This window comes from Pyxicephalus adspersus, chromosome 6, assembly GCF_032062135.1.
Source record: "Pyxicephalus adspersus chromosome 6, UCB_Pads_2.0, whole genome shotgun sequence".
NCBI classification, from domain to species: domain Eukaryota; kingdom Metazoa; phylum Chordata; class Amphibia; order Anura; family Pyxicephalidae; genus Pyxicephalus; species Pyxicephalus adspersus.
This window is the reverse complement of record NC_092863.1, coordinates 79,058,268-79,078,235: the sequence shown is the minus strand read 5'-3', so window position 1 is coordinate 79,078,235 and position 19,968 is coordinate 79,058,268. Positions and strand designations below refer to the sequence as shown.

General features: G+C 35.5%; 1 protein-coding gene across 1 annotated transcript in view; it reads left to right on the top strand.

The window, feature by feature from the left end:
• AP3B1 (adaptor related protein complex 3 subunit beta 1) overlaps nt 1-11,581 on the top strand; it is a gene marked incomplete in the record, with an annotated part of 140,574 nt that extends 128,993 nt beyond the window's left edge. Inside the window, 2 exon segments of the mRNA XM_072416305.1 lie at nt 3,797-3,935; nt 10,868-11,581. Of these exon segments, the coding sequence (XP_072272406.1) occupies nt 3,797-3,935; nt 10,868-11,021 (293 nt within the window).
• Between the last annotated feature and the right edge of the window lie 8,387 nt (nt 11,582-19,968).

Sequence of the window (19,968 nt, the reverse complement as noted above, 5' to 3'; positions counted from 1 at the left end):
GACGGCTTCTCGCTTCAGAGATCATCCGGCGCTGGACGAAGACGGACGTGGACGATCAGCGGGACCAGGTAAGATGCCGGCCGGTATCTTGTGTTCCGCCGGCCGGTATCTTGTGTTCAGCCGGCCGGGCGGCGGAACGCTGGAGAGGGAGATTGACGGACGACGATGGACGGAGGACGACGCTGGAATAGGAAAACGACGCTGGAATAGTAAAACGACGCTGGATGTGCACAGCGGGACCATGGAGGTAAGGATGTGACAAAATTACGGGGTTAACCATCCTAGCCATTTTTTTTTGCCCGACCTTCGTACGGGCATACCGGCTAGGTGGTTAAGAAAAAAAAGGGTGCACCACCGCCCCTTTAGAAGAGAGAAGAAGAGAATTGTCGGCGCTCCCTCTGCGACGGGCAGAAGGCAGCTTAGACTGATCTGGGGGATTAAAGGCTAGTGTGTTTTTTCTTTTTTTGTTTTGGGTTTACTTCTGCTTTAAGTTTGTTGCTGCTTTCCTTTGCAACTGCTCCAATTTATTAATATTAATATTAGACAGTATTTTTATTGCACCAACATATTACACAACTCTGTACAAAAAATAGGGGTTTCAAATGACATTCAAATACAGACAGTGGCACAGGAGGAGGAGGAGAGGACCCTGCCCTGAAGAGCTTACAATCTAGGAAAGGGGGAAGTAGCACACAACAGTATGCAATCAACATAACAGAAGCACACTCCTGTCTAGTTCGTTTGCGTACACAAACTTTTATATTGAACAATGTTATATTTATAGAAGTGTGGATAATCTAAGTATGAAGGACAGGCTGACCAAGAATCCTGCCTGTTTACCAGTGGACCTTTTTTGCCATGGATGACATGGTAGGATAGCTTTATTAATTTAGCTGGGTGTTAATCCATTGATTACTAATTTAGTAAGAGGTATGTATTCAGTTGGTAGACCATAAGAAGCACAGAGGGCCATGTTTATTTGATGGTACTTTACTAGTTTTCTTAGCACTTACAGATTCATAGAAAGATATGTCTGATGGAATTGGTGTTCTGGAGCTACGCTAATTTTTCATTGTGTAGAAAATGATCGTGCAGGGGAAATATAGGCAAATGTACCTACTTAACACAAATTAAATCTAGATGTGTTTATTATTAAACATTACATACTCGCCTATGTCCTCTACAAGATGACTAATACTACATTTACTGACTTTTATATTATTTTAAAGTAGGTGAGACACACGCATTAAATTACTAATTTTGGGTTTAAAAGATCAGCTAATTTATCTTATAATTATTCTATGTTCATAAACGTTTAATAGCTAGGTTTATACTTTTTATTTAATTTTATTACATTTTAAAAGTGAAAAAGTCAATACCAAAATATGTTGAAGTGAAAACTGCATTTGTGGGAGGGAATCAAAAATCATAAAATTGACTTGTACATCATTTAGGATCTAAAATATACAGAAGTGTGATAATTTTCCTTAATTAAAAGCATAATAAAGTCAGGTGAAATTATATAATAGAAACTATTTAAATCCAAGTGATGTTTCCAAGATTGAAAGTTAAGCGTACTTATTAATACCAAGACTGGATATTGAAGATTAAACAGCTGAGCCAATAAGGTTGATGGAAAGGCTTTTTGGGTAACACATCATTCACACCATCACCACATCATAGTAATATTCCATTACTATATGTCAAAACTATAATATCAACTTGTCAAAATAAATAAAATCAATCTTTTTATATTGAAGATCTTCTTTTTTTTATATACAAATGCATAGGGAATATTGCCCAGGATGGATATAATTTTATATATCTAATATTGTAAGTTACACAAGTTGCTGAGATACATACTATTACATTTAGAGAATAATTTGCAAACATTTAGTTTATATTGAATATTTGTACTTTAGTTTACACAAGTCTTTATACCTTAAATTGGCTTGTTCAGTGTTCATGTAGACACCTGGAATTTTCTAGAAGTTTCTAATACACATATTGGTCTAACAGAAGGAAACTAATTCTGCATATTGTCATTGCAGTTAACCCATTTTTAATTTCTGGCAGTTATAAAAAATAAAAAAGCAGTAGTAAATGCCAGGACACAAAGGTCCTCTTGAGTGTGATCAAAGTAGACGGGTAGGCTAAAAAACATTTTTACAGATAGGTACAAAGGAAAGCTAATTAGTTTTAACTTGAAGTTGTATTGGGATTTATTTTTTCCCTCCCACTGTTCTTAATTTTTAAACTTCAGGTTCATCTGTTGCCAAACTATGGACTTTAAAGTATGTACATATTCCTAATGATCTGTAAATATGCTTTTGAAAAAACCCACATTGAGCTTTGTAGCTGCAGCCATATGGAGAAATTCATCCAACAAAGTTCACAACAAAGACAAATCAAAAGTACAGTCAGGCATAACATAAAATAAAAACCTGCCTCCTAACTGCATATTGATTATTTGGTTATCTTTTAATACTATGTCCCAAAGTAATGTTGTGTTTGTAATAAAAAATAAATAAACACAATTCATATTGCATGGTTAGATCTTCTGTTTAGAGGGAGGAACTATAAAATGTTTTATGTTTTACTGACAAGTCATCTACTGGCAGTCTTCTTGCTTTCACTGTGACAACATTCTCCTGACAGTGGGATATATGTCCAAGAACACTTTCAGTCAGCCTAGCCTCCCTGAGATAATAAAACTATAAGGAAGTTTAACACTTTCAGGCACTCAATTTTAAAAATGATTCTGTTCCTAGAAGGTTATAAAGGTGTGGCAAATTTGAAAGTTTGATAGAAGTTCCACTTAACAATGTGGCTCCTGTCTTTTTCTTCCTCTGAAAACAGGTCCATGAAAGCTTACAATTCTTAATGTAGTTCAATCCATGTGCTATTTGAGAAATAATTACCCCACAGTAATTTAGCTACAGAGGTCAGTGAGGGTTTACTTAAAGGCTGATTTACTTACTTATTTATTGTTTGGAAATAAATTGTAAGTTCTTCTGGGCAAGAGTCCTTTCCTCCTCCTTTGTCACCATCTGTCTGTCATTTGCAACCTCTATATAATAATATTAATAACATTAAGAAAAAATAGCTTGATGCCAGTGTTTTTTCAGAGGATCATGTGGAGGAATCCTGCTTTGACAGCAGCAAGTTTCATAGTTTGACCACTGCTCTAAAAAACAAAAAAAAAAAGCTCAAAAGGACAATCCCCAAGTGCAAGCAGCAACGTTTACCTAACAAAGCCGCTACAGGAGGCTTCAAAATTATTACAGTATTAGGATGGTTGTACATTGTTATTCGCACATTTAGAAAGAAATTCAAATGCTGGTTACTTTCATACTACTTTCTTGAAAAAGCAGTCTTGATGTTGTTAAACGTGTTGAATAAATATCTTTTCAGGCTTTGAGACAAGAAAAATAGTAGATACAATTTGTGTTACAAGGAGTTAATACTAATTGATTACCCACAACCTGAGGAAGCATTAATTATAGTACACACATGTGTTATATGTTCAAATTGTACTATGTATGTTTATCACTATGTCACGTTTTTAAATGTTTGTAAATAAAAATTGTAATTTTAATCAATTTTTGTCCTACATTTGTGTCGGTTGAAAAAAATCCCTATTGATCCGTTGAAAAAAATCCCTATTGATCCCATGAGAAGGATGTTTTAAATGGTTACAATGTAATAATCCCTGTCACGTGAGCTTCTAAAGAAATGTTTGTTATATCTTTTCAATATCATCCTGCAAATAATGTGCAAATCATGTCTTTTATAGCAAAGCTAACGGGTATGAATGAGACTTCAGCCGCCATCACAGTATCTCCACAGAACAGCACTCCACAGACTCTGGCACAAATGTTTCTAGCCGCTGCCAATCTTGGAGTAGTGCCTTCCGGCCAGAACAATGTGCACAGGTAAACTTTTATTTTTATCTGATTCTCTGTCTGTGTTCTATGTTGGGAATCTTAACATGTAATTGGTGGTTGCAGTTCACTGCAATCCATTTAGATGAAGTGACCTTTTGCTGCATTAAATGTATTATTATGTAATGTAATTATTCAGTTGGCATGCAGTAAATATTTACTTTTACATTAGACCTGATTTATTAAAGCTCTCCAAGGCTGGAGGGGATACACTTTCATCAGTAAAGCTGGGTGATCCAGCACACCCCAAATGGATCTGGTCCAGGATTAAAACATTTGCTAACAAATACCAAGTGACTTTTAGGAAATCTATTCCAGGTTTGCTCGATCACCCAGCTCTACTGATGAAAGTGTATCCTCTCCAGCCCTGGAGAGCTTTAATACATCAGGCCCAATGTCTCTACAGTGTCCCAAATGTTTATAAAAATCATCGGCCAGTCAGTTTGGACGTCACTAGTGAAGCCTTCTTTATCACTATTGGTAACTTATCCTACTGTTTACTTGGCCCAAAAAATGAGGAAGAGGTAGATGCATTTGTGTATTTTTGCACAATTTCTATCCCCATAAGTTGTATTATGGGGAGAGAGGCTTTATACAGTTCTTTGATGCTAATATATCAACACCCTTCAAAGCCAGGGGCCCAAAGGTCTGCTTGTTGGTTCCATGCCTGCATAAAACTAACACCTGTGTTATGTGTGTCTCAATTACCTGAGAACTTCTTTAAAGTGGTGAGCTCCAAATGAAAACCTGCACAGATATTACAAATGTCACTGTCTAGGAGTAAACCTAGTTATATGACTTCTATTACTCATGGCCAGAGTGGCCCACTTCATATACCTCTGTAAAAAAATATCAGTACAGGTATTCTTTATCCATTTATGCAAGAGGCAGACATAACAGTATTTCTTTCATTGTTGTTTTGCTGCTGAAGATATTAAAGAAATACAGCTAACATATATTGTTTTGTTATTACATATATATTTGTGAAAATCCTTTTTTTTAATCAGAGGTGGGTCTTTGTCTAATTTAGTGTTCTATCCTCCTAGATTGTGTCTTATATTAGTATAATATACAGTAATCCTCATTAATAACTCATCAACATTTTACATTTACATCAAGGATGGGATCTCATCTCTCAATAATCCTTTCCGAACACTAGAGGTCAGCACTGTTATTATTTCACATCAGACATTCCGTACACTTCCCTGGAAATAAAGCACAGCCCCTACCGTAGTGCACGCTGCTTTCTAAATATATTCCACAGACCGTATTCCTAGAATATAAAAATGTGAACATTTATCTGCAATATTGTATAAATCAAGTAATATTTAATGAAAGCCCTATATACACCACACACATTTCTTGTTCAGAACTAAACTATTAACAGAAACTTGTAACATGACTAAATTATTAACATTCCATAATAATTTATTTGATTTGACATACGTGCTATTCTAATAGGTGTATCACAATTAGTAGTTTCTATGTAGACCTAAAATGTTTGATATCTAAACCCAGAATTGTTTTTCAAACACTGTTAGAGAATGCATATATGTTAGGCACTGGTATTCGTCCGATTTATATTCTATATTCCAAGTTTACTAAAGCTACAATATTAGGTGCAGTGTATTTGTTTACTGCATAAAAATAAGGCATCTATTGTGTATATGTATGTATACTTTATATGTATGTATATTTATATAAATAAGTCCATCTAATCCAATAATACTAAATAGCCATAGACAGGTAATTTTTCCTATTGGGTCTCTATGTATAAGCGTTATTAATTTTGCATTTCTCAGCACATTTACAAAGTACAATTTCCTAAAATATGTAAAGTATTGTCAATGGAATAGAGTCATTCGGATTTGTTCATTTGCTTTCCTTGGATTACTGTATCGTACACCTATTTTTTACATTTGGACAGTGGAGTTGGAGATGTATTCCTTTCATCTCAGCATTTTATGATATTCTTGTTTAGAAAAAAATTGTGCTTCCAACAACTCATCAGACTGGGCAGCATAGATTTTACATGTTTTCTGCTTGTTAAATCCAGAAGGGCTTAAATTGTCTAAAATAACGATCCTGTACCATGGAAGTGTTTTTAATATTCTAATTACATAAATCCCTTTTTTGCATTATATTCTTCATGTTCATTGAGTAGATTTGCTGCCCTGGTTTATATATTAGCAATGTGAATGATAAAAAACAAATATTTTAATGTAATTCTTTTTTCACCCCAGTGACTTTAATATATGTTATATCAAATGGCATAACACAATGTACTTACAGAATAGAGGGAAAGGGAATTAGCTTTAATGAAATACCAAAATATAACTTGGTAATTCTACCATTTCATCTATTTTAATAATAACCAACTGTGAAATTAAGATATGACACTGTGTATGTGGTGTATGTGTGTATGTTTGTGTGTGTGTGTGTGTGTGTGTGTGTGTGTATATATGTATATATATATATATATATATATATATATATATACACACCCATACAGTAGTACATATAATTTAGTAGCACAGTTATAATTGCTTAAAAGCAGAAATGTTTTGGCTTTGTTATGTATGAATTCTATATCAAATCAAGCCAAAATACGCATATTTTCTCTTCCAGAAGGAGGTCACATTTAATGAAAAGTAAACACATTTTCCTAACTAAAAAAAAAAAACTCTGTGATGACCATCTTGTCATGGCAGATGACTGGGTGTTGTGTCCTTTCTAATCACAGAAAACTTGGGAAACATTTACTCCGGTGGGATATCAACATTCCATTGATGGTGCGAATTTGAGATCTTCAACTGAACAACTAATTGTGATTAATGTTGTCACAACACAGGGAGAATATATTCACTCTCTCTCCAGAGAGACAGAAAGAGTAATTCGGCCTTTCTAACAACACATGTTTAATTTATGCTTGGGAGTCCATCCAAAACATCACAAAATATTCTAACAAAGGAGAGAGAAAAAAAATCTTTCTCATCTTGTCAGCATTTTGCTTGGCTGTATATAACTAAAATATGCTGAGGAAAGCATGTTTAAGAAATACAGGAAAACAATCTGTTGCAAATATTTGTGGACTGTGAAACTTCATTCTTCAAAAACAAACTTCAAAATCAAGTTTAGGGGACTTTGAACCTTCTGTGTAACTTGGTAAAAAAAAAAAAAAAAAAACGATATAAAATGACGTTTTTGTAGAAATTATGTTTTTATTACAACTGCCTACCCATGTTCTTCTGTCTTTTGAAACCCTCACTACTTCCCACCACTCCATATCTCCCCTCCTATTGTGTGTTACTTCCCCCACCTCCTAAATTGTAAGCTCTTTGGAGCAGGGTCCTCTCCTCCTCCTGTATTACTGTTTGTATCTTTCTGTCATTTGCAACCCTTATTTAATGTACAACGCTGAGTAATATATTGGCGTTATATAAATCTTGTATAAGTATATACAAGATTTATATATATATATATATATATATATATATATATATATATATATATAATAACACACAAACATAACACACATATACACACATATACACACATATACACACACGAGTAGCTGCTACAGTTTTTGGTGCATTCACAATTTTTTGAAATGCATAATATTTTAATGACAAAAGCAGAAGAGAACTAAGGTTCTTGATAATGGTGGGCTGGATTTTTACCAAAGTGTCTGTTTTACCCATAGAATACAGTACTCAAGCCAGATATTTTTTTAAGCTGGGTGGGAAGTAATTGTAGGTGGTTGTTGGGTTGGGGGGGGGAGCCCCTGTATTGTAACAGCCGAGTGGTTGCTGAAAAGTGCGGGATGGTGCACCCAGCGAAAAGGGGCTGGGGAGAACACTGGAATATGTGTTTGCGGTTTGGTGGACTCTGGTCTCCTAGTTGATATATAACAAATTATTGGTAAATAACAATTTTAACTTTTTTGTTAAATTAGATGATTTCCCCATAAAAAATACCCAGTAGATGTGGTCAACTTGTACATTTGCAGAAAGTTTTATTTTTTTTTCTTCCCCGGAATCACACGTATATAATGCAATGTTGCATGTTGAACAATAAAGTGTTTTTCATTCTAAACTCTAGATTCTATGGATCTTTTTTACTATCGGTATTACTGAATGACTAAATGATGGTAAATCTGCCTTCGTAACATTTTTCCTTAAAATGGAAAAGTGAAAACCCAGCATAAAAGCGTTAAGGCTTTGGTGGTGTATTTGACAGTAAAGCGTATACGATATTTATCGCCGTGGGAGTTTGAGTGTTCTTTTCTGTTGTCTGCATTGTCTCAAACATTGGAAACATGAGTGTCTAATTTCTGTCATTGTTGGAAGTGTAGACACAATCACAATGCTAAAAAAAAAAAAAAAAAAAAGAAAAAAAAGGACCTCGAAGACAGCAGTGTGTATGAGAGAAATAAATATTGATCTTTTTTGTTTGTAAAATAAGAATATAGCAATTATTACCTATAAAATGGTTAACAAGATTTAAATCACATGTTATGCTTTCCTAACTAGCATAATGCGTTAAGAGGTTTTGAAGTGATTAGGAGAAAAACTAAAAAATAAATTACTTTCCATTTAAAGACAGTCTGTTTCCTGCTTAAGTGGCTAATATTTTAATTAAGTCTAGTGTGATTTTTTTTTTCCTCCTTTCTTTGAGTATCTTTGATAAACTCTCTCCTTTATGTTGATGGTAATTAAACAGATCCCCACAGACTGCAGCCTAAGCTGTGACTTGCCCATGCTAATTGTTAGGCTGGAGACACTGACCAGTTGGTTTGCTATTGAGCAGCCGATTCGTGCTGTCAGCAGAGCAGTTTTATTATTTTTGCATTGTTCTCTGTTGTCAGGGCTAACTGCATGCTTTTGTGGCCAAAGATGTTTCACAAATTGAGGCAGATGGCTGCGATTGAGACACGTGTCATTCAGAAAGGGAAGAGGCGAAAGGCCTCCAAAGTGGGGGTCAGAGCAGGTCACAGACCCTCTCCCATACTTGTTAGTGTTTTCAAAGGACTGTGTGCAGCAACTTCATTGTTCTCCAGTTAACGGGGAAGAGCGGCTCTTGCTTTGCATGGACCATGCCATCCGGGCTGCAATTGTCTATCTCTGCACTTGCTGAATGAATTATCCAGCTTGACAGAAGTTCTTTGTATTCAAGGTGGCTTCTCAGTCAATTGCAAAGCACAATGGCTTCTAATTAGAGGTAATTAAGGAGATTTTAGTGTCTTGGAATTTTGCATCACATAAATAAAAAAAAAGACTCACACTTTATCTGTGCACTTTTATTTGCATTGCCATTGTGTTTTAGAAAAAAAAAAGTTAATGAGTTTGCACAATTATGACTACCATCAACATACAGCATTGTAATAATCATCAGTGATGTAGTGTATTCAGTACTACATCTGCCAGAAATATACAATGCACGTTCTTGATGCTTCTCTCAAATTACAAAATTTCTGCTGCAGTTTTAGTTCATCAAAATCTTTGTTTGGTTTTGTATTCGAATTAGCGAGCTGACTTGCCTATCATTTTCTAGCTCAGCCCACCTTCCACAGATTAAATCCCAGGGTTTTGCTCTTTTGTTTAGGTTTTTATATGTTATGGATTAGGTAAGGGGTTGGGGGGTTCAATTCCAGTGGGAGAATTTTAAGACTAAACTCCATAAGGGATTGAAAAGCTCTAAGGTTTTAATGCATTTGTTGGAAAATACATTGAATTATTTCTTGAAAAATTTTTAAATCAAACCTGTTCACAGCTGTTGTAAAATCACAGTCAAGAATTCAAGTCATCCTGTTCCTTGACTTTTCCAGGGAGGGTAGAATCCTCAGCACAGTATTACCTTGCCTGACATCTGTTTTGCAAGAGGTGACAAGTTTCCTTATCCCCTAAAGTTTTGGCCATGTATGAGGATCCTTTCCTAATCCTCCACCTTCAGTCACGTTATTTCTCTAAATTAGGGAGGGAGGTTATCTGCACATAATTTGCCTCTCATCCATGTGAACAGGTAACCTCCTTACCACAATGTAAATCACAAACCAAAAAACAGATCTGCTTAAGATATTTCCACCTTAACACTGTTCTTTGCATAACCCTAGGATTAATTTCCAGACAGGTACTGCAGATTACCCACAGATGCATTTTCACATAGTTTCCTGTAGTTGTTGCGGTTGCCTCGCAGTAAATAATATCCAAATAGGAAATGTCATAGTCCAATGGCCAGTCTATTCCCAGCACTCCAATTGTGCTTAATTATCAATAAAACAGCTACTTAGGTGGTTGTATTCCAACACTGGAATTTAAAAAAATGGAGTACAGAACTTAAAATGACAATGCAAGAAGGTGCTGCAGTATAGTGCACAATTTTATTGTGAGATTCGGGATACTCATTTCTAGCATTTCTAGGGATCTCACTGGAAGTGGCATGGGTGAAAGCTGGTGATAGGGCAGTTCTATTATCTCACTATATTTAGTTTTTCTGTGCCATAAAGCTGAAATATGTTATTGAGTGCAGGTCCCTAGGCTGTTATTTTGGTCTTTTTTCAGTGACTACCTTTCCAGGTAACCATTGCAAAGATTAAAAAAATTCATTTTAATCTTCCAAACCACTTGTGTGTACTTAGTCTAAGTCTTGTAACTATATAGGGGAAAAAACAAGCATATACCACTCCTGCTATTTTTTTGTTTTGTGTGTTTGTGTTTGTTTGTGTGTGTGTGTGTATGTGTTGGTTTAACATTGGAAGAAAAGACACAGAGTAATCTGACTACAAGTTGCTACCTTAACCTATAGATTAGAAATTCTATTTAAAGAATTTCTCTTTGGCCATTTAGGGATATTGGAGGCTAGTGACATTTTAACTGAAGAACTTTAAGCCAATTGCTGTATAACTTTTCCCCTTTCCTTCTCAGGTTTGCAGCGAAGACTGTGCACAGTGGGTCATTGATGCTAGTCACAGTGGAGTTGAAGGAAGGCTCTACAGCACAACTCATCATAAATACTGAGAAAACTGTGATTGGCTCCATTCTGCTGCGGGAGCTGAAGCCCGTCCTGTCCCAGGGGTAGCCGGCTTACATCTGGACTTCAAAATCTGGCACAAAACAAGACTGCCTGGCATCCACTACTGCTGCCTTTCATTTATAATAATAGCCCTTCCATCTGGCAGGAGTGGGAAGAATACACTCTGGACAATCTTGTCTACTGCTTCAGAATACTAGTATCTATCATATATGCAAGCAATGTAATGGGGAAGCTTGAATAACCAAAGATCATATGCTTCTCTGTCACTTATCAGTGATACTAAAACACATCTCCCATTTGTTACGTCTCCCATTATCTGAAAAGATTTTTGTGTGCCTGAAGCCATTAGAGATTCGATTTCTACTTTGGTGCAGATAAGAAATATCATGGTACTAAAGTGGATCCTATTAATGTAATATTTTGTGTTTTCTATAGCTGATCCACTGTGGCCAAAAGTTTCATGAATTTCAATCTGACTATTCCTTCTTTTTCAGATTAAATGAAAGTATTACCAATCTACCCAGTTCAGTGATGTATTGTGTTGATATATACACAGGTCATATACAAAATGTGTATGAATGATCTGAAATAAAACATTTCAAGTATTCTGTGTGGAGAGACTGGTCACTTTGATTCCTTTCAAATGTCATTAGTACTTTATTAGGAACACATCTATTTACAGTCTGGATCTTACATAGGAATATTGGGAGTGAAATAAAAATCTTTTTTGAGTGTAAATTGTTTATACAGCAAAGATTAAACGCAGATAGATAACACAAAAAAGCTGGTTTTCATATAACTTTCCATCCTAGGTAACTGCATTAAGTTGTAATACCTGCAAATCTCCCTTCTTCCCAGACTCCATTGTATATTTAGATCTAACACAGGTGTCAGTGCATCTTGAGTATATGAAACAGACCCTAATGTTAATGTGCCATACATCCTATAACAACTAATGACATTTTTCATCTTCATTGCCATAGAACTCATCTTGCTCAAATTGCTCAGAATCTGTTCAGCCACTTTGAGAAATAGTTACTTTTAATGTATGTTTTTTTTACATGGATTAATTTTTATTTCTTGTGAGCTTGAATATTTTATTTTTTTTCCCTTTTAGGTTAATGTGTTGAATTAAGCAATTATATTTTGTAGTTTATTTTACAGCAGTGCAACTGTTTTTTTTTTCAGTTTAATATAAGTATTACATATGAATATTATATAATATATATATAGTCATTTTTCCAGTTGGCAAGTGCTCTTAATTTCCCCATTTCCTCTGTCTTCTTGCCACCTGTTCTAAAAAAGCCTTTAGTTTAGAGAGCTCAAAAGCTCAAGCTCATAATGGAGTCTATGAAGTGATTTTTATGAATTAGCTCTGTAAAGGATTTTGGTAAAAAAAAAAACAAGACATGCAACATCTGCTGTGTTTTGGGAATCTTCTGCCATGTGTATGTTTGTAAAATAAAATTGTATACTTGCAGCATGGTGGCACAGTGGTTAGCACTCTGGACCAGGTTCTGCAAGGAGATTGCAGGTTCTCCCTGTGTTTGCGTGGGTTTCCTCCGAGTACTCAGGTTTCTTCCCACATCCCAAAAACATGCAGTTAGGTTAATTGGCTTACCCCTAAAATTGACCTTAGACTGTGGTAATGTCCCTACCATAGTCATATGTAATGACATATGACTATGGTAGGCACATTACCACAGTTATTGGTACATAATTGGTATTGAGACATTCGACTTTGAGGGACAGCTAGTGACACGGCTATGGATTTTATAAAGCGCTGTGTAATATGTCGGTGATATATAAATACTGTGTAATAATAATAAAGTAACATACAGTAAAACATCAGATACAATACATTGGAAATACATTTATAACCATATTAGGGTGACTTTAAAGACCACACACCTTATCTGTCTTTTGCTTCCCAAATTCAGAATTCTAGTGTTTTTTTCATTCATATATTGATCTATCAGAATACCTAGATGGTTTTCTGGGTCAAGGAATGTAGTTGTGGTTATAGACAAATACTAATGATTAATGAGAATAACTGTGTATTATTCAAGCCATTAAATGTAAATTTTAACTACATTTCCAAGAATTTCTTACAAGCTTTAAAATGCATATTTCTGAGAGTAAAACATTTAAACAAACAAACCATGCCTATAAAAAAAACTAGACAAATGAAGAACAAAGATGAAGGCATCATGACAAATATCCATTTTCAGATCAGCATGATCCAATGTATATCAGATACATACTGAAAAATGTTTAATGTACAGTTTTACCCTGTCACTAGTTTCATCTCTGCACATAAAAATGAATTAAGTAGGAAATGTCAGGTTTTGAATTTTCAAGGCCTTTTAGTGGTTTTTTATATACAATCCAGCTTTGTATCGCACTGCTGACAGTACATGAGGGCCACCGAAGCCTATTTAATTTAATCCTTCCTAAGCATGTACTCAATCAATCTTCCAAGCCATGCTCAATCTATTTATTCTTGAGTTTGAATATGGGTGTGTTGTCTGTGACTTGTTGAAATATTACTTAAAACCCCATACTGGAATGTAATCACATATGTACTAATAGCTTGATCAGGAAACTGTCTGATCTAAACCATTCTTCTGCTTTGGTTTTCCCAAAGTGTGGACAGACACATCTATTCGGGTGGCAGGCATATGAGGGAGCCAAGACCACAGAAAATATTTGTGAATAGATTTGTATTCTCTTCAGCCTTTCCATGGTGTGCTCACTTTATTTCTTTTTATTTCAGTTAATCAGTATAGCTTGGTCACATACCCCCCTTCATTTCCAACCTTCTGATAGGGCAGTCACACATTTGTCAGCAAAATTCTATTGTCTTTCCCACTTTTTTAATTGTAAGCTTTATTGAACAGGATCCTCGCCTTACCTGTCATTGTTCGTTCTTGTCTTTTATGCAGGTTTGTCATTTGCAACCCCACTATTTAACGTGCAGAGCTGTATAATATGTTGGTGCTTTATATATAAAGACTAATAATTATAATATTGTACTGTTACATGCTCAAGGACTGTTCTTTCCCTGTCCAGGGCATTACAGGTACTCAAAATAAATACATTAATACAAAAAAAAAAAATTCAAAATACATTTAAAAAAAAATAAAAAATTATTATTCCTATATTTTCTGAAAGAGTAGAGATTTTGTAATTGATGCACAACTGTTTATAAAAAAAGTTTTTATAAATTTACTTTAGTCCAGACTTTAGGGATAAATACTTTTTACCAGTAAAACATTCTATAACCTCCCATACAACCTTGAACTTTAATTGAAACTAGTGGGGAAGGGGTTAATTGTAAGGTATATTTAGCATTTTTAGGAGAGTACTTGGTATCAGATGTAGTGGTATTTTTTTAATGTCACCAATTTTATCAAATAGGGTCTATTAAATATTTAAATTGAAATCCTTCCTAACATTTATTCTACATAGCATAGGTAGGTGCTATAACCATAGTCAGTTTCTTATCCCTGTCCATATCCCCATTGGTTGGACTTCCATTGCCTACAGTCCAAATGACAGTAAAGTGATGGAAATGCAAGGCACAGAGATATATAAACTGGACAAGGTGGGTCCAACCCTTCCTAAATTTTATTACATTGTTTTTTATTCAGGAGTTTCTCTTTAAACTAACAAAGTCGCCTTCTGTGCTATCATTTAAAAATATCCCTTGGCCTGAAATAGCTTTTTACAACAGCAAAAAGTTAGAGTTTCCTAATTGAACGTAATTGTGCGTTATATGCAACAGCATAATTAAGTGAAACTTGTTATTTGATGATTGAGATTCTAGAATGAATTGTGTTGTTGGGTTCTTGCTCGGCGCCTCCATCGGGGACTTGGTTTCAGTGGAGTGCAGCTGCTCTGTTTGATTTACACTGCTGCGGCTGTGGCTGGTCATAAATAAATCCTCTTATATAGTTGTTATGAACACCTGTTAGATCATCTGTCAGGAAAGCAATGTTCACATTTATCATAGTGCGGCGACTATTCTCCCTCAATCCATTTCCAACTGACTCGGCCTCTACCGGCGGATCACTACTACCCCATCATAATTGCTCATTTCCACTCTGTGTTACAACTTGCAGATAAAAGATTTCACTACATGGCGAAATTTCATAAATAAAAGAGGAGCTGGGTGCAGTAAAAGTTTATTTTTGTCATCATTTGTCACGCAGTTATTCTATAAATCAAATGGAATTGCGCTCTTGCCAGTTCAGGTGTTACTGTCAGGCCAGACATGGAAATGGTCTGTTTCTTCTCTGGAGACGAGATGACATGGATTTCAGACAGAGCTGGCTTATGACTTTGTTTCACCCATTCTCTTTTAATAGCCTTTCAAGCAAAAAGATAAAAAAAAGGGAAAAAAAATTCAACTGGAGATGTTGCGGAAAAGAGCATAGAATGGGCTGCCGAGCAAATCCATTTTTTCTGTATGTTAAGGGCAAATCTATGTTATGTTTTTTTGAATATTTATAGGAGGTGCACATTTATTTACTATTATCATTATCTAATTGGCCTGGAAATGTGTTCTGTACAAGCACTCTTCGCCCTCACACATTCTAGCTTTAGAGGGGGACTGCACAGGGTACAATCAGTTAACAAGAGGCTACAGTTCTACCCAGAATCCTGTGATCAACTAACTAATAAAAGGGCAGGCACTTGATATATACATATTGTACTATATGTCCCTGTTAAGGTTGACAGCCTCGGTGCCATCTTAAAAAAAGAAATCACAACATTGGCAATTTGTTTATTCCTAAAATGTCAGGTTCTCTTTTTTTATTATATAGATAATAATGTTATATGTACTTTATTAGCTCAGCTCATAATGATGCCGTACCATCTGCTTGTTAGAAGTAGCTAAGCACCTCATTTACCTTGTCAAAATACCTTAATAATATATATAAAGTAGATGTCTGGGCAAAATGATAATCAAAAATATTCACTAAGCTTTGCAATACATGTACATTTCCACATGCTTTGTCTCTTAATTTGAAAGAACAAAAAATATCTATTGAGTTTGGTAAACTCCTAACTTCCTGTATTGGGCTGCCAATGTTCTTCATTGATATCTCTAGCATTATTGTTTCTTCTCTGGTACTACAGAACATCATTTCTTCTCGTCATTTCCAAAACATAGGGAGGCGTTCTGTAGTCTGTACTTAGTTACTCCAGTCGTATGTTAGACAATGGAAGTGAAGCTTGCATGGCCTGCACTGTATCTCCCAATTTGTTCTCCTAACAATACCACAGCATGGTTTCATGGTTCGTCCCATCTCATTGCTAGTCAAAGAGCTGTCAGAGCATTGTAACAATTACTACCATGGTAGCTTATCATATAACTAATTTTCCTTTTTTATTGAATGCCATTCTAGTTTTACAAATAAAAACAATCAGACTGATATAGGAAATACATATGGATATGTGAAATATTTGTATGTTTGTTATTTTTCTTATTCAAACTTTAGCAACTCAATTTGGAATGATCGGATGATTGAGATTTACTGCAGGGAAGGAACTGAATTTGGATTAAACACAGCCAGGTTTCACCCTGATAGCTTAGTCCCATTCATGCCTGTATTAAAGTGGCGCTAAAGTCCCACTTTGCAAATCTATGATTCATGATGTCCCTTCTGCAATAACTATTCTTACCTGCCTGATCATGGCCCAGTTATCAAATTTGATATTGGCAATCTGAACAACAGAAGGAAAGTAGAGAGAAGATTGGCGGCACCTGCAACAGAATAGGGACAGGTAAATACAGATTGGTTTAGTTCTGCTTTAAATCATTACATCACTCACTGTAGAATGGACTGTCTCTGAGGCTGGCAATCTGACTATTCCACTAGATGTTCAACAGCTGCTGATTATTATACAATTTTTATAGAGCACCAACATATTATGCAGTGCTGTACAATAAATAGGGGTTGCAAATGACAACCGGACACAGACAGTGACATAGAAGGACTCTGCCCCAAAGAGCTTACAATCTAAGATTGATCAGCTCACTTATTCCTGGCAAGCCTCAAGGTCTCTCCCATCTGATCTCTGGGACCAATCACAGCAAAAGAGACTCTTTAAAGCCTTCCCATGCTGTTCCTGCACAAGTATTTCAGTAGAGAGTCCTTACCTATACAGGATATAAACAGATTCATTCAACCATCTTAACCAGGGTAAATGCTGTTTTTATTTGTTGACTTACACACAAAAAAGGTTATCTAGCAGAATTGTGTGTTTCTTATATCACCCAGCTGCATTGTCGCTGCACTCTGTGCTTGATATTTGTACTCGAAGAATGTACAGGAATTTATGCACGTTGTGAAGTCATTGCCTGGCAATATGATGAAGAATTTGATGGTAATGTAGTCCCCTGGTAAAATAAAAAAAGTGAGAGTAAAAGCTGAAGGAATGGGGCAATAGAAGGGTTTATAGTTGACATTATACTTGAGAGTTGGTTCTAATTCAAGTTACATTCTCCATGGCTATTATGTAGCTCATAAATCCAATAAAATGTTTTACAGTTCCTATAAAAAATGACAGGAGGGGGGTTTTATGTTGTAAGTTTAGTCAGTCGCTCTCGGGCTTATGCAAGATTTCTCTGGCCATTATGCCATTAAAAGCAGAGGGCTGCTGGGCTGCAATTCCTCCATTACATTCATTTACCATACTATATTTTAGGTAACTTTATGTAAACAGATTTGCCGGATGGCACACAGATGCTTTAATGTTCTCTCCTGTCTACAAGATTTGTTAGTGGTGTTTGTTCTTAGCTGTTAGCTGTTTAATATTAAATAAGTAATATTTTTATTTTCTAATTTGAAGATTTAAGGGATTTTCCATGTAAAATGGAAATTTTCTACGTGGGGGAATTAACACAGAGCGGTGATGGAAACAACAGCAAGAACCCTACCCTACTGCTGTTCACACTGCTTGGAAGCTTGGAGTCAGACTATTGTACTTTCCATCCTCGCTGCAATACTGGATGTCCTCATCAGGTGGCAGTGCATGTGAAATTGGTAATGACAGCTCCCCAACTTGGGAAATGCACAGTAGGTAGCCTTACTCCACATTGCTTAGTAGTCAGGTGATTTTATGTTTTCCTGGAAATCACCTTCACATATCACTTCAGAGAATATGCATTTTACTATTGGTAGCAGAAAATAAAGCCATAGGTTCAGGTGAATTACCCAAAAGTGTTTAACCTCCTGGGCGGTTCATTTCTGTCGGGATTTATATGTCTAAAAGCGGTACATTGTTTTTCATAAAAATGTATTTTACAGTATAATATAATAGTATGAGTATAATAAAGTTTTAAACATGACAAAATCATGTCAAATTAATAATTTAAATATTTTTTTTTAAAAATACATTAAAAAAAAAATATATATTATTCTCATACTAATATACTGTAAAAAAATTTCATGAAAGACAATGTACCGCTTTTAGACATATAAATCCACTGTATTGCATTCACAACAGTTATTTTGTATTGAATGCAATACAAAATAATTTGAAATTCCCGCAGCGACCCCCGACGCAACGGCCACAAGCACCAACGTCACCGGGAACTCCACGATGACTCATCCGATGCAGAGGATGCCGGCCAGAGGAAGCGGGGAGATGGGAAGTATGAAGGAGAACGAAGGATGATGCCGTTGGATCAGGTAACATTCTATTCACTATTGGTTTTCACTGTTTTAGCTATGTGAAAAATTAAATGTCAAAGATTGAAATTTGATTGAGTGGCTTTACCTTTATCTTTATTTTAATTGGTGTGTAGCTGCCCATTGAAACTTCATGTGTGCCAACTTTCCTAGTATTTTGAGTAAAGCGTTCGAAATCACTGAAGTAGAGTTGGAATTTAGAGTGGTTTCTGAATTTGCATTACAATGTTGGACCTCAATGATGTAATAAAATATGACATGAATTGTAGTAATGTGTAATAGAATGGCCTGACTATAGGACAGGTCAACTTTCCAAGGTTATGTGCCTAGCAGGTATTTAGGTGCTTGCTGGTTACCTGAGGTTAAAGTCCTGGTTCTGATGGTACCAGCAGAAGGATTTCGGATTGGCATGCAGGCAGGTTGTAGCATCCATTGTACTGCAGTACTTTGCAGAGAGTGCTTGTAGCTCAGTGTTCAGAGCCATTCTAAACTATGTATACACGTCAGATGATAATCGTCCAAGATGAACATTTGTGCTCATCTCAGGTGAAAATCTACATACAATGAGTGACCAGTTGGGAATGACCACTGTGCCATCCTATTGAGAAGAGCACAGCGGGGTGCCACTCACTCATTCCCTCTCTACCCTTTCCATAAAACAAAATCTATTTAATGTACAGAGCTGTGTAATATGTAGGTGCTATATAAATCATGTTTAATAATAATAAAAACAATGCAGTGTTTACAATACTCGTCCATTCGGTCTGGAAGCAAGGCACAAGTATGATGAGATCTCAATCAACATGTTGTTCCACAAAAGCCATGTTCGGCTGATCAGGTCTATGTATATTAAATTGTCAATCAAGCTGTATGTTGTCACAAGTCTACAAAAAATAGTGTCATTCTTCTTGACTCTTTACCTTACTACATAAACCTGCATATTCTCCAATAATCCCCGAAAAATAAACATATATTTTTGTCAATATTACTAATATTAGAACAGGAGTCTTCTTTAGAGACATAAAACATTTATATAGAGGGTTAGAAATATAAAACCTGCATAGATGTACTAGTACTAGTAATATTAACAATAGTAACAAACATGACAATTTGATCATATTATACTATTATTAGCTCATATTTTAAAAATCCTAATTGTGAAGTGAAAGAAATTCTCCTCCAATGGCAAAATTTTATAGTGGCCGTCTGAGCAAGTAATTCCATAGGGAACACAGGGGTGGATAGTTCAAGGTTATAAATCTACACAAATGTTCTTTTTATGTTGGATT